General features: G+C 37.5%; 1 protein-coding gene and 1 pseudogene across 1 annotated transcript; one reads left to right on the forward strand and one right to left on the reverse strand.

Annotated features, from left to right (window-relative positions):
* Positions 1 to 715: 715 nt before the first annotated feature.
* On the forward strand, positions 716 to 9,081 carry LOC137723066 (E3 ubiquitin-protein ligase JMJ24-like; annotated as a pseudogene).
* Positions 9,082 to 10,629: 1,548 nt separating this feature from the next.
* On the reverse strand, positions 10,630 to 14,370 carry LOC137722633 (zinc finger protein GAI-ASSOCIATED FACTOR 1-like). Its single transcript, XM_068461682.1, has 3 exons — positions 13,835 to 14,370; positions 12,403 to 12,799; positions 10,630 to 11,868 (listed from the first exon to the last, which is right to left on the reverse strand). Exons 1-3 carry the CDS (start codon positions 14,064 to 14,066, stop codon positions 10,923 to 10,925), a joined length of 1,575 nt encoding a protein of 524 aa, XP_068317783.1. The 5' UTR covers positions 14,067 to 14,370; the 3' UTR covers positions 10,630 to 10,922.
* Positions 14,371 to 15,427: the final 1,057 nt, after the last annotated feature.

The following is a 15,427-nucleotide window of genomic DNA, read 5'->3' on the forward strand; positions in this document are numbered from 1 at the left end:
GATTTTCAGTGACACGTGTCGCTAAAGTAAATAACTCTCTAGATTTTTTATTTTTATATAATCTTAATAATTTTTCAGATAAGATTTCGAGTGCCACGTGTCAAGATGTAATTAGCCGTGCAAATTTTAGATAGAATTCTTATCTATATGACACTTCTTATCTTCAGCTTTCAATGTTGTAGGAATGGTGTAGGTATTTATAGATTTTTTTTTAATTTGTCAAAAAAAAAAAAATTCAAAGTCCAACGATAATTTGATGGCAGCATGACGTTAGCTAGTCGTTGTTAGCTGGTGTCATGCTGAAGCCAGGTAACTGTTGGTATATGGGTTGAGCTGGAAGGTTGGCAAAATGTCAAGCTTGGCATTCTGGAGTTGGAGGGTTGACAAAATGTCAAGCTTGACATTATGGCTAGAGGAGTTGGAGAGCTGGCAAAATATCAAGCATGACATTATGGTGCTAGAGGGCTGGTTGGCTGGCTGGAAATGGCCAGCCCGCCGGCTTGATTTGGGGGTTTGAGCTCGGTGGGGCCCACAAGCCCTTGGTTGAAAACGGTTTTCGTGTTATTTCAAATTATTTTTGGCCCTATAATCATTTGATCGGGTCAATTAGAGATGGCCTAAGTCCATCCCCCCTCTTACAATGTAGATAAATATCGTTTGTAAAATAAAAAAAAAAAAAAAAAAAAAAAAGTCTGGGTTTTCTGGTTTAGTTTCACAGATGTCGGAAAATAGCCGGAAGAGCAAAAAGAGAAAACACAAGTTACAGGTAAAATCGAAATTAAACCCAAACAGAGCACTAGAACAACAACAGGACACCTAGAGAGAGAGTCACCGTCTCCTTCCACTGAATTAAAATTAATTATAAATTCTGGGTTTTTTTCTGCTTCACTGCCTTCCTCCACTGCCGTCCCAACGAAACCCTAATTTCAGCATTCAGGTACCTTCTCTCGCTAAAAATACACACATATGCTGAAAATTCTCCTCCTTTGATATGGATTTCTGCTTTGAATTTTGAGCTCAGGAAATTCTGTTGTTTGAGAAAGACGAAACGCCATAGTTTTATTGATTTTCTCTGGCTCCTTGTTTGATCAAAGAGTCCTACTTAATTATACTTTAATTATTTTCTCTTAATTTTCTAGCTTCTTGTTTGGTATAATTAGATATAATTAGAGTAGGTTTTAGCATCGTTGAGAAAAAACACAAAATTAAATTTAAATTGTTTAAGATTTTTTATTTTTGTGATTTTTCAAGTTTACTGTTTATCGAAACTATGTTTAAAAGGCGAAGGCAAAGTAAATGCGTTACATGGATAATTCCGTCTAGGCAAAAGCCTTGAGGCATGAGGCTAAAATTATTAATATATATTTATATATAATGTAATCAACAATAGAGTCGAAATCAAGCGTTATAGAAGAATAATCAACAATCAAATAAAAAAATTCTTCACTGTAGGTGAGAAAACCTAACCTTAAAACAAAAAAAAAAAAACCGCGCCAGCTGACACCTCAGGCGCCTAGGTGCGCCTCAACCAAGCCTAGGCGACTTTAAGCCCACTCCCGCTGGGCAGAGACGTTTTCCTCACCGCCCTGCCTCGAAGGCTGGTGCGCCTCAAGGCTCGTTTTTGAAAACACTGATCGAAAGAAAAATTTAAATTTAGTATGTTAAAAAGCATGGTATGGGTCATTAACTTAGTGAGGGGAAGCGAGATACTGTTGTTTTCCTTAATTTCTATGCCCTGGCATCAATGGTGACAATTTTATTGCCAGGCTTTATAACTCCGAACCGATGTACTAGATTGGACAAGACTGTATTAGAATTCACGCAACCTGTTATGCTTTTAGGAGCTTAGTAGAGTAGTTTGTTGCTTTAGAATTTATATAGGTGAAACTTTAATTTTGTCGTAGGCACCGTGACTCCACTCGTGCGTTGCTGATATCTATGTGAGTTCACCAACATTGTTGCAAGCTAGCGTATGTCTAATTCTTTGAGACACTCTTTGATGGAATTACATCGATTAAAGGGATTTTTTGTTGGTAGGTCTTGCGAGCATAACACCATAAGCGGTGTAAAAGAATCGTGAAGAGTTCAATGAAATGGATCAATCACGTTTGACGCTTGGGAATGGTGAGGACAATGTCGGAATTCCAGATGATTTGCGATGCAAGAGGTCAGATGGGAAACAGTGGAGGTGCACTGCTATGTCTATGCCAGATAAAACGGTATGTGAAAAACATTACATCCAGGCAAAGAAAAGGGCAGCTAATTCTGCAATGCGGGCGAATTTGAAAAAAGCCAAGAGGAGGTCGTTAGGTGAAAGTGATATTTTCTTGGAGAGCAAGAGTGATGATCTTGGTGTACCACTTGCAAGCGTGAAGTCACAAGAGAGAAAGTACATGGAGAAGGTATCAAAAAATCATTTTCGTTATTCACTTGAGAGACCACCCGTGAAGGGTTCATCCGTGCGTAATCCTTCAAAATTGATGGACAAGATAGATTTGGAGGAGTATGAAGAAAATTGGAGATCAAGTAGTAATAAGTCACCGCCTGCTTCTGCTTTGGACTCATCCAGGAACAGACCACAGAAGAGTTTTGATGTTAATGCTATGACAGTTTCGGTATGTTCGTTTTACAATGTCTTAGCTGCATCAGTTAGTTTTATAAGTTGATCTTGCTATCTTTTGTTGCTAGTATGGTTTCCATACCGATGCATGACAAAGAGAGCTTTTCCTTTACAGGGTAATAATGTTTTGTAAAACAAGTGTGCTTGAATTGTCAGTTCTACTTGTGGGTACATTTTTGTAAGTACATTTCAGTGTTGATTAGATAGTTAGATTATAGTTCATCATCATATACATTCAAGAGTAAAGACTGAAACATCCCATTTGCTAGTCTGTTTATCATTAGTGCAGCTGTATGTTTTGATTTGAAATTGGATAATCGCTGCTTTTACGTTTTATAATACTGAGGCAAACCTTTTTCTTGTAGGAAGACTCTGATGGAAGCTCAGAATCCTCTGAAGAAACTGGTGGCCAAACTTGCCATCAGTGTCGGAGGAATGACAGAGAGACAGTCATTTGGTGCCTCAAATGTGATAGAAGAGGATACTGTGACAGCTGTATTTCGACATGGTGAGGTTGAGCGTCTTGAAAAGACACAATACATATATGTTTAAGTGATTCAGTTTCATGTCCGTATTGTGTATTCATGCTTTAACTCTTTAGGTACTCGGACATCCCATTAGAAGACATTCAGAGGTCCTGTCCTGCATGTCGTGGCACTTGTAATGCAAAATGTGCCTACGTAGAGATAATTTGGTAAAGGTAATTCATATAAAGGAGTCTTCAACTAGTTACATGATCAGCTTAGGTGAATAAGTATTTCTGATGTTTCTGTTTTGCAGGTAAGGATAAGAGAGATCCCGGTGCTAGATAAGTTAAAATATCTCCATTGTCTGCTGTCTTCAGTGCTTCCTATAGTTAAACAAATCCATCAAGTACAGTGCTTTGAAGTTGAACTGGAAAAAAAGCTTCATGGTAAGATGCTCTAACGTGTTCATGGCATTTTGAATTCAGTATCTTTGTATGTCTTATGTACATTGTTTGACCATTTTGTTTGCATATGTATTTTGCAGGAACAGATATAGATCTTGCCCGGACAAAATTGAATGCAGATGAGCAAATGTGCTGGTAATTCAATTCCTGTACCCCTTTATATTGTAGAATTAAGTTCTTAACAACAAAGTATGTATAATAAACAAGTAAACATTTTAAATTGTGGTAGGGCCCACTCACATGTGGTCCTACAGAGTTCAGCCATGTTTGTCATAAATAAACTGACCCAAACTCCATGTTCTCCTGAATTTGAAGGAACTATGTTTCTGTCATGTTTTTCAAAAAATAAACCGATCCAAAATCCAGATTCCCCTGAAGCTGAAAGAACTTGACGTTGTTGTCATATTTGTTGTAAGGGGATAATAAACTAACCTAAACACCAGTTTCTCCTCAAACTGAAGAAAACGTGATGTTTCTGTAGATAATTAGTTCTTGTTTTAATTAATTTTTGTGGCTGTGTCTGCAATTCTAGGTCTATTTATTGCAGCGGTACTGTCACAAATATTTCTTCCTGTTCTGAAGAACATTTCCTTTTGATGGGTTTTATGCAGCAATTTCTGTAGGATTCCCATCATTGATTATCATTGGCACTGTTCCCGCTGCGCGTATGATCTATGCCTGAACTGTTGTCGAGATCTTCGAGAAGAATCCATGCCTGGTGTTAAAGGAGAGGTGGTAGAGAATCAGATTGGTGAGGATAGTCGAGAAGAAGAAACCAAGTTGGAGCAGCCAAAATTGTCCAAAGTCAGACTAAATTTAGCAGACAAATTTTCCAACTGGAAAGCGAACAGTGATGGAAGTATCCCTTGCCCTCCAAAGGAGTATGGTGGCTGTGGCCATTCATCATTGAACTTAAGCTGTATCTTTAAGATGAACTGGGTTGCAAAACTAGTAAAAAATGCAGAGGAAATGGTTAGTGGCTGTATAGTTAATGATGCTGTCAGTCTAGAGAAAACCGGGCTCAATGATCCAAGACTTAGCCGGTATGCTCATAGAGAGGATAGCGATAATTTCTTGTACTGCGCTTCATCTGAAGATATCAAATCTGATGGGATTGACAATTTTAAAGGGCATTGGCTTAGGGGTGAGCCCGTCATTGTTAAGAAGGTGTTTGATAACTCTTCAATTTCAAACTGGGATCCAATGGTTATATGGAGAGGGATTCGGGAGACAGCAGATGAGAAATTAAAGGATGAGAACAGAAGGGTGAAGGCCATAAATTGCTTTGACTGGTCTGAGGTTCGCTCTAACAGCTGTTTCTTGTATTTACCTATGGCCTTTCTTTCTTATACTATGTATCAGCTGTTTATAACCAACTCTTGTTGTAATGAAATAATCCATTAGTTGATTTGTAATATATAGTGTTATAAACCTAAACTAAACCTCTGTGCTTTGACATGATGGCAGGTTGATATTGAACTTAGTCAATTCATGAAAGGTTACTCCGAGGGAAGAATTAATGAAAATGGTATGCCTGAAATGTTGAAACTCATAGATTGGCCTTCCCCTAGTGCATCTGAAGAGTTCTTATTATATCAGAGACCTGAATTTATCAGCAAACTGCCTTTACTTGAGTATATTCACTCCAAGTTTGGTCTTTTAAATGTTGCTGCAAAAGTGCCACACTATTCTTTGCAAAACAAGGTTGGACCTAAGATTTTTATTTCTTATGGGACCTATGAGGAGCTTGGTAGACACAACTCCGTAATCAATCTCCATTTCAACATGCGTGACATGGTTAGTTGCTTCTCCGTTCTTGTTGACTTATCACCATCGAGTTGATAGTTGAGAATCGCTTATTCTAATTTAGTTATTGTTTTTGCTCTGCAAACATGGCTATTAATTTTGTTATTCATTTGTTTGATGTAAGACAATATATATTTAAATAAAGGGCTGACAGTACCACCATGGGCTGTTGATGTAGTTGACCACATAGTGAAGTAAATGTGATCAACTCTGTCAAGGGGAGAGTAATGCTTTTATGCTGTGCAATGCAAGTGAAACATTCTCTACATGTGTGTGTACATTTACACGCGCGCACATAATACAGGGATAAATTTTCAATGATCATTCAGTGAAAAACATTTTTGGTACGATGATGTATCCATGTCAGAACTTTTAGCTAATAGTAGGCTATTTTGTGCATAAGTTTTGTTGCAACATTATATTTTAGATATTAAACTTATGACTTTGTTTTTTTTTTTTTTTTTTTTTTTTTTTTCAATCTTTAGAGTTGGAATGTTTTGATATGGATGAACATTTGATTTGCATGTTTCATGAAATAAATTTTTATCCTTTTCAAATAAACATATTTTCACCCATCAAGCTGCTGAGCTCAGGTATACCTGCTGGTGCATGCATGTGAGGTAAAGCTAAAAGGTTTGAAGACAAAGATTGAGAACACGCAAAAATCCTTTGAGGAATCTGAGGTTAAAGAATCATCTGGGGATCTACAAATGGTTATGGGAGAGGATACGAGGCCTGATCTCTCACTTCTTGGTCAGAATGTGGAGAATGAGTATGGGGCAAGGTTGGCCTCAGATGAAGATGAGAGCACAGCAGATCATGGGCATGAAACTACTCCTATGATTGAAGAGGACACCGCCAACTGTGAACAGTCAGAGAGAGACGGGGTAGATGTCTCAGAAAAAACTCATCTGGGAGTTCTTTGGGATGTTTTCCGTCGACAGGATGTTCCAAAGCTGACTGAGTATTTGAGAATACATTGGCAAGTATTTGGGAAGCTCAATGAAACAAATATTTTTGTAAGTTTATCTGTGAAGTCTTTGTACCTTTACCTTTCCCCAAATTGATTCAACAGAGTTGGCTTGCATACCATGCTAATAACTGATGGTGCATTTTGTATATCAGGTAACGTCGCCTTTTTATGATGGGACATTGTTCCTGAATGGGGATCATAAAAGAAAATTGAAGGAAGAATTTGGTAAGGATGACTTAACTATTTCCCTTTTATTTATTTTGTGTAGAGATAACACCCACCCACCCTCCCTCCCCTCGTTTTTTATTTTACATTTCCACTAAGATGATTTAGAGGAAATGTTCTGTTGATAGTTATGCTAGTAGCCATCCGCTGTATCAATTTCTGGTGTACCATTTTTGGTTTAATTAGCAGAAATCCTGAAAATGTCAGGCAAGCTGCAGCTGTCTACTCAGCTGCTGTTTTTTACTGGATATCCTGGCCACTTGTCATGACTTCTGTTCAAATTGAAGGATTCACATGTTTCGTAAATGGACACCTGTGTTCTTTGAATTTGGCTTTTACAGTTGTAGTCAAATTGACTCTGGCTTGAACTACATTTGTAAAGCCCGTGTTCTGTAAATTACTTTACAGTTTACACACCGCGACCTGCATTTCCAACTGGTTACTGGTCTATACTTCAGTGATAATGTACATCATTTTACTTTTTGTGGTGCATGTGACTGATCTTGGATATTTGGTATTCTTTGAGATTTTCAGCACTCAGGTTTTAAAAATTCTGAACTTTATTCTTTGTTTTTCTTCCTGTTTTATCAGGAATTAAGCCATGGTCCTTTGAACAACATTTGGGGCAAGCTGTTTTTATCCCCGCTGGATGCCCTTTTCAAGTCAGGAATCTTCAGGTGGTTTTCTTTGTAACTAAATTAATATTTTTGAAGTACCAATTCCGGGTTATTTAATGAAAATATGAAGGGTATAGATTGACTCGACAAGTAATTTATGTAAAGCGTACAATTCTACTTGCGTCTGTATTAATTTTATTTCTTGGTCTTTCGATAATGTCACGTAGCAAAATAATCCGGCTCTGTTACTTGAGATTCCGTTGGCACTTCTAAGATTATTATTCCCTTCTCTGGGACATTAGACATCCTAGATCTTTAGTGCATTTATTTCTAGCATATAATCTAATAAGTCATAATCTTTATGTGTTTTATTTTTTCAGTCAACTGTTCAGCTGGGTCTTGATTTCTTATCTCCTGAAAGCCTCGGTGAGGCTGTAAGACTAGCTGATGAAATTCGGTGTCTTCCAAATGACCATGAAGCAGAGCTACAAGTGTTGGAGGTTGGACAAGGGAAATTTTCCTTAGAAGTATTCCGTGCCTTCCTTCTTTTACCTTTTTCGTTTTTTATCAGTTCTGGAAGTGTTGTGCCCTATCTTGTCTAGTGGGCTAATCCAGACTTGTTTCTTTTGTTGGTATTCTCAATTTCCGCGATTGGGTTCTAATGCAGGTAGGAAAGATATCACTTTATGCGGCGAGTTCAGCCATTAAAGAGATTCAGAAGTTGGTACTCGATCCAAAGTAAGCAAATCAAACATTATAGGGTGGTGCTATCCACACACCTCTTTTTACCTTCCACACACTCATCATAATTTCCGGCCGTCGAATTGAAGGAATTGAAGGAATTGAAGAAGATCAAAGGACAAAAATTAAGATAAAACGGGTGTGTGGGAGATAAAAAGGGTGTGTGAATAGCACCACCCACAGTTATTGCTTTTGTTGCTGTTCGATCATGCATTCTTATCTATTAGGAAACACAAAACCTATAAAAAGATGGCCATTTGCATGGTGTTCCGCTGTCATAGAGCTGCCTTATGTGTATGGATTGAGGGCAGTGTAGGGCAGGAGATAATATAACATCTGTAGGTTCCAATTTGAACCAGAAAAAGGAATTGGATTTCTCTTCCTTTGCATATACGCTAACATATAAAGTCGGGGAGCCAAGCGTTGACAATGGGCTAGGCTGATGTTTACCTGGACACTTCCCTCCCTTTCCTTACTCCCTCAATTTATTGACTGCATTATCAACTGACCTTCCAAGCTTTGTTTGTCAATTCTTTTTGTAAACATGGCCTTTTTTCGAGACAAAATATGAAAGGATTTTGCTTTATGCTTCTGCTGCAGACTTGGTGCAGAACTTGGATTTGAAGATCCAAATTTGACCGCTGCAGTTTCTGAGAATTTGGAGAAAATGACGACACGAATACAGGTAACTTGCGCTTGAATCCGTCTCCATGGTTTAGATGAAGAAAATCCCATTAGAGGGATGGCTAGACGCCTTGATGAGTTTTCGGTGTATAAATTTGCTTATATGCAATATTGTAACTTTCTGCACTGATAGTTTTTGATGAACAACGATGTAGCACTTGTGTCATTAGTTAATGAAAAAAGTGATGGTAAATGCCAACACTCGTGCCATTTGTTCAAACTTTTCTTCTGTAACTATGTGATTGACGACCTGAGAACTGCTGGATCCGAACGAGAATGGCTGGTCTGACTTCACCTCTGGCCATTCTGATTCCGGTGCCTGAGCATTGCGTAAATAACCAACCACCACGAAAGCAACATACAGCGATGTTTTACTGGTGAAACAAGGGGCTCTCAACTCTGAATTCAAGCTCGTAGCACTCAACGTTACGCACGCTATCCTCTCTCGATTTTGATTCGATCAAAGTTCCCTTGATATCAGGGCTTTTGCGGGATCCTGTGACGGTCGTAACCACAGCTTCTCCTACCTCTTTTGGTCCTCCAAATGTTTCAGTTCCTACCAAAAACAAACGTCAACAATCAGCTGCGAACCGAAATGCCAAGAAACTGCAGAAGCCATAACCTTCTGTCACTTGCTTACTTAAAATCAAAGAGCAACTGGCGACACAATGACGCTAACATTGAACTCTCCGGTGGTGGCGGGCGGGCCGAATTCGACAACGGGTTCACTGACATTCCGTGGCCATCCATCAGTCCTAGATTTGGTATCAAAATTCAGAGGAGGAGGATCAAGTGATCATTCATAAAAATAAAAAAAATAAAAAAATAAAAAATCCTCAGCTGCTCGATACAAAGGTGTTTGATCTCCAACCCAACTAGCTGGTTATATAAATTTTGTCACGTCCAAATTCATTCAAATAAAATTATTTCATCAATTTATCTAAAACCAAAATTAGGGCGATGCCATCCAGACACACAATATTGACAAAATTATATCAAACGTCGTAGGATAAGAGAGAACTGGCAATGCACCTACTGTAGCCTCCTATGGGAAAACCCAAGAAAATCAGCTTGACTCCTACTACTTTCCGGCGACAACCCGAGAAGAAAACTTGTGACTCCAAGAAAATCAGCACCAAGAACAACCACAGAAGCTCTCCCTAACCCAACAGGAAGCCGCCGCCTAAACCCGGATTGTGGTGAAGCAAATTGGTCCGCTGGGGGCCTTTCTGCCCAGATTATTGTTACCTCTCGCACACTATTTCCGGCAGCCGGAGGACAGTGTGATTATGCATATATCTGGTTGAGCATATATGTTTGCATGCATGAAAGTAGTGTGGCAATGCCGGCAATTGTCCAAACGAGTGGTGGCGATGGAAGAACTCGTCCGCCCTTCATATCTAAGTCAACATCTTCACTGAGCTAACCCTAATTACTTACCCATAAGTTGTACTTATTTTGATGAAGGGGTATGCATTTTTGAACGAGCATATATGTTGCATGGTTTAAGTAAAGTTATTAAGTTAAACTGTCCATCGTCATGTTTTTTTATCCTTTAATTTTTACCTATTTGATTTACACATAGTATAACTTTAACTGCCACTTAGTATTACGGTCTACAAATATTTCTCTTTATATGTAAGTGAGATGTCTTAGGTTTGATTCTCACCAAGACGAATTTAAACCACATTATTACTAGCCCATTGTGAGACTTAACTCACTCTCCCACCCCTTAGTGTAGATAATATCATTTCTTAAAAAAATAAAAAAATAAAACTTTTACTAGATGAAATATCACACTTCCATATAACTTATTTTTAATGGAATAAATTAGAAAACCTAACTCCATGGCTAATGACATGCCATTAAGCTAGTCATTTCTAAAACGTCTTCTCATGGAAAATTTCTCGTACCACACTCCACACATATGCTACATAAAAAGTTAAATACAAAGAATTCCGAAACTAAATATTTTGGCTCCCTTACAAAAGTTAATTACTTTGGCATTTGAAAAAAAGAACGAGACTGGGGAAAAAGAAAGGAGAAGGAAATATTATCAAAATAATTGCCCTATTCCTATTTCTAATTCAATAATAAAAGATCTATAGTAACGTCGAAGAACCTTGAAATAAAGTCCTAAAATTAACAGGAGAAAAACAAAAAAAAAATCTTAAAGAAGATCGACCGAAACAGTTCATTTCTGTTTGCTGAAACTAAAAATTGTCACCGGAGATTATAACATGTGAAAACCTAGCTAATGCAGATAGTAAAACTAAAAAACTACACTTAATTAATCAAGCTTCTCATTCATCCATGACCAACTGATCATGATCGTCCAAATCTTTGCATTCTTAGGTGATCATCATGATCATCAATTCCTCCGAACCCCAACTGATCTTGCTGGCCATGTTGTTGTTTCTGCAGATCATGAAAGTTTTCTGCTCTATTATTATTACCCGATCCTCCAAGCCCTAAAAAGTCAACGGTCAACGTATCACCGTTACTCACATTACTAGCACCCCCGAACCCTATTTTATTTGAAGTCCCATTATTTTCATGCTCCATGTTCTTCAACAAACCATTGTTCTGAGTATGATCGAATAACATCCCGCTAAACATCCCCAGTTGCGCATAATTAGCGCCAAAAAACTGCGGCGAGGTCTCTAATTGCAGAATGTTATTAGGATCTCTCTGCTGCATGAAGGGGTTCATGTTGTACCCACCAGTAGCTGTACCATAGGTTGAGGGTGCCATGCTTGTTATGGTTGTACCACTAGGGTTAGGGTTAGGACCGCCACTCATAGTTGCACCCATTTGAGCCGCTTTCTGTAGCAGTTGCGTGGCGGATAAATGGCCTGATGAGTTGGGGATGAGTGATTGACCGTGCCCGCTGTGGTTTAATCCGAACAGTAGTGACGATGGTGATGTTGATGATGAAGTGTTGTTGTTTAGGGTTCTCGGTAACATGTTTACGGGTTTTGTGGGCATTGGGAAGGGTAGTTGGGGTTCTAGGGTTAAAGGGGCATTTTTGGCATCAAAATTATGATGAAATTGATCAGATGTAGTAGTATCTGATCTTGCTGACGATGGGTTGTCGGTAATTTTGTTGTTCATGGGCGGTGATGCCGGGATGACGAGCTCACTGTTGGAAAGTTGGCCTTGGTTTGGTGCTCCCATAATATTGTTGGACATTGGTACTACTCCTTGGTTTCTGTTGTTCTCTTCAGCTATGGCATCACAAAAAGCTCTGTGGGTGATGAAGCTATCTCTTCTGCACAATGGATAGCCAATAGTTATCGTAAGCTAAACTATATAAAGTTTATGAGACTCGAATTTAGACGTATTTAACAAAGTAGAAACTGAGTACCATCACAGTAATTATTATTATAAGCCAAAGAATCCTACCGGTTAATGGAAAAAAAAAAACTGAATATATAAGTCTCTTGATTAGTGGCCGGCGTGTATAGACAGACAAAATTAAATAAGATTAATATATTAAGTACCATATACATTTATTCTATTGCATAGAAAGTTTAATAATAAATGATTGTTGAATAAGAATGATTAGGACTTTCAATAATAAATTTTGGAAAGATTAGTTTCAGTCAAGTTGTCAATCTTAAATATATATGTATATACATACATATATATATTATTAATTTTAAATGTTCATGCATGCACAAGCAGCACAACATATCTATACAAAACATTTGTCAGAGTAGTTGTTCAAATTGTACAATTATATAGACAGTAGTATAATTTTTTTATAATAAACTCATATTTTCTAGAATATTAATTTAATTACCTGGAGAAGATGGTTCCACAGTCACATCTGTATTCTCTAGTACCACAGGTCTTTTGATGAGCTTTCCAGTCCGATTGCACCGCGTACTTCTTGGAGCACTTGTCACATTTCCAGGTTTTCTCACCGTGCTTCCGGAAAAAGTGCTTTTTGATGCCCGTAAGATCCCCGAGCGCCCGCAATGGATCGTGGTGGACGCAGGAGGATTCGGGGCAGATATAGACTCGCTTAATTATCTCAGTGCTCGTTCTTTGCTTAAGCTTCCATGGCAAGTTGTGACCTCTTCTGTGGAGTTGGAGGTTTTGGTCCCTTTGGAACCCCTTCTTACAAATTTCACACACAAACCGGTTTGTGGCCATCAGGGTCTTTGGTGACAAGGCTATCACTTCAGCAGTTGGGTCTGCATTTACATGGATTTTTCAACAACTAGTACATATGTTTCAATATTAATTAAATTAGCATTTGGAAGTTTAAATGCATTAAGAAATTTGGAACATTTTATTGTGGATAGTCATTAGAGGAAACGTAAAACTACTATTGAACAACACTTGTCTACTACAATTTGAAAATACTATCTCAAGAGGGTGAGAGAATATGTCGTATTTTTGCCACCTGTAAACACTCGATTACAAGACAGATTCTTATCTCGTGTGAGAGAAAGGAAATAAGATGTTTCATGAACAATTGGAATGTATATATGAAGATCTTTTACTTGAAATAGTTGAGCACACAAAATAAGGAAACAAGGGAGGGAGACCGTAGTCAAGGCAAGCCAATAGTGTATACTTTACTCCAATAATTGTAAAACATCAAGCCAATAATTGAACCCCTTTTAAACTACTTAGAGATATCAATAATACATATGGTTCATGCTTTCTGACCCCAGCAATATTTTTTTTGTCTGGAAAACAAATAATCCACGGCTCTCCTTCAAGAACTGAATCAAATCTGTTTGAAGCTAGCTAGCTAGCTATCTAAGAACTAAACATTTGAAAAAATTAAATATATGCAAGCATGCATATTTTGACCAAAAGGATACATAGAAAGAAGTTAATTACTCGTAGATTAATTCAAAGTAATAATTAGAAGATAAGAAAAACATGTATTGACGAAGAAACTAAAATGAAAGTTTTTAAATATCTATCAAGCTCAATTAAGCATATATATGTGCACAAAATTTCAATCAAATCTCTCCAACATCAATTTTTATTTTTTTTAAATGTATTTCAAAGATAAAATGACTTCAAAATAATGACCATCTCTTTTTGAGGGAAAAATCTTGATAAGGAAAGATTAATTACAACCGAAAGAGAAAAAACTTGATTTGAGTTTATTAGACGAGCCAGACTAACATCAGGTCCGGTCTGCGGCTGACAAGCAGACTAAATTGGTGAACTTCAACAGAAAAGTAAGAACTTTTGAACTAATGATCTACCTGGAGTTCCTGGTAGGTTTCTTTTCTTCTTAGCTGGTGGAGGTTGCTTTTGTACTTGAGTAGTGGAAATACCATTGCTATTGATATTAGGTGTTGTTGGAAGGAAGGAGTTGGAGCCATGAAAGTTTGCATGGTGATTTAATAGCTCTTGTTGTTGCTGTTGAACTTCTTCTCCACCTGTATTTCCTGAAGAGAAACTCCCAGTAGCAGCACTACCTGTGATAATTGACATTGAAGGAAGATAAAGATAAAAGGAAGACAGATTTTTTTTTTTCTCGCTCGTTTGTCTTACTTCCAGACTCTCCTTATTTGTTTCTTTCCCCACTTATCTTGTTCTTGGTGCTCTCTCACTCTCTCTCTCTAAAGCAAGGCTATATCTACTACTTCAAAAATTGATTAAATTAATGAGAAATTGAACAGAAAATAAGGGATCTGTTGTAAGTCTATCGGTAGACAAAACCCAGAAAATTCTCCTCCAATTGTGGTGAAGAGAGAGTTTTTGTTGGCATAATATGAACACAAGAACCAGGTCTTCTTTGGCCTTGTATTGTAGTAAATTTATAATATTATATTTTTGGTTCATGACACTGTTTTCCTTGATGTAGATTATAGATATGCCCCTTACTTTGTAGGTTTTATTGATGTTACCCTTCTATTTTAATATTTCAAGCTAATTTTTTTAAGATATATCTTTAGTATATGTTGAAAATAAAACAAAAGTGGCATTTTGACAGAATCAAAAGAGCGTTTCATGACCAATTAAGACAACCGATTACAAGACGTGTCAGATGGATATAAATCTTTAGTGATCAATTTTTAAATCTAGAGGTCATTTGCACAAAAACACAAATGACTTTAAACTCTTATATAAAGCCCCACACATGCCACTAGTACTGGTAAATTCAATACAAATTTATCACAAAAATGATAGACGCAACAAATCTGATACCGAAACCCTCACATAAAACTATCGCAAATAATGAGGCTACATAAATCAACATAGTCACACAAACAACATCTACTGCTTAACCCGCTTTATGCGATATAAACAAAAGTATAAACTAACCTAAAAATAGTAAAATTAGTGCCAATGATGTGTCCACGTAAGAAAGGCGGGTACATATAGTTGACAGATGGCGTGGCTAAGGGGATTCTCAACCCGAACTACTATCATCGTCGTAGCGCCACCACAAACCCATAACCCTATACAAGATTTCTTAACACCAAGAGCCGTCAAAGTTTCCATCGTCCGGCGTGGGTTACAGTTTTAACACAAACAACAGCAACGACATGTGTGGCAAAGAGGTTGCCAGGCTAGAGCCACCGACGACCAAGGGCAAGCCCCATAAAATCTAAGGGTTGAACGATACTTTCCAAGGGCAAGCCCCATAAAATTTACAAGACTAGAAGTTTTTTTTTTTTTTTTTTACAAACAATATTGTAAGAGAATCGAATTTGAGACATGAGTGCAAGAACATACTTTACACCGAGGAGCAATACATATCATTATATCTACCTAATTCACTAAATTAGATTACAGAATAGTAACTCGTTGTCATTTATCAGGAAAAATAAAAATAAAAAAGAGTTCAA

This window comes from Pyrus communis, chromosome 17 (assembly GCF_963583255.1).
Source record: "Pyrus communis chromosome 17, drPyrComm1.1, whole genome shotgun sequence".
Taxonomy (NCBI): Eukaryota; Viridiplantae; Streptophyta; class Magnoliopsida; order Rosales; family Rosaceae; genus Pyrus; species Pyrus communis.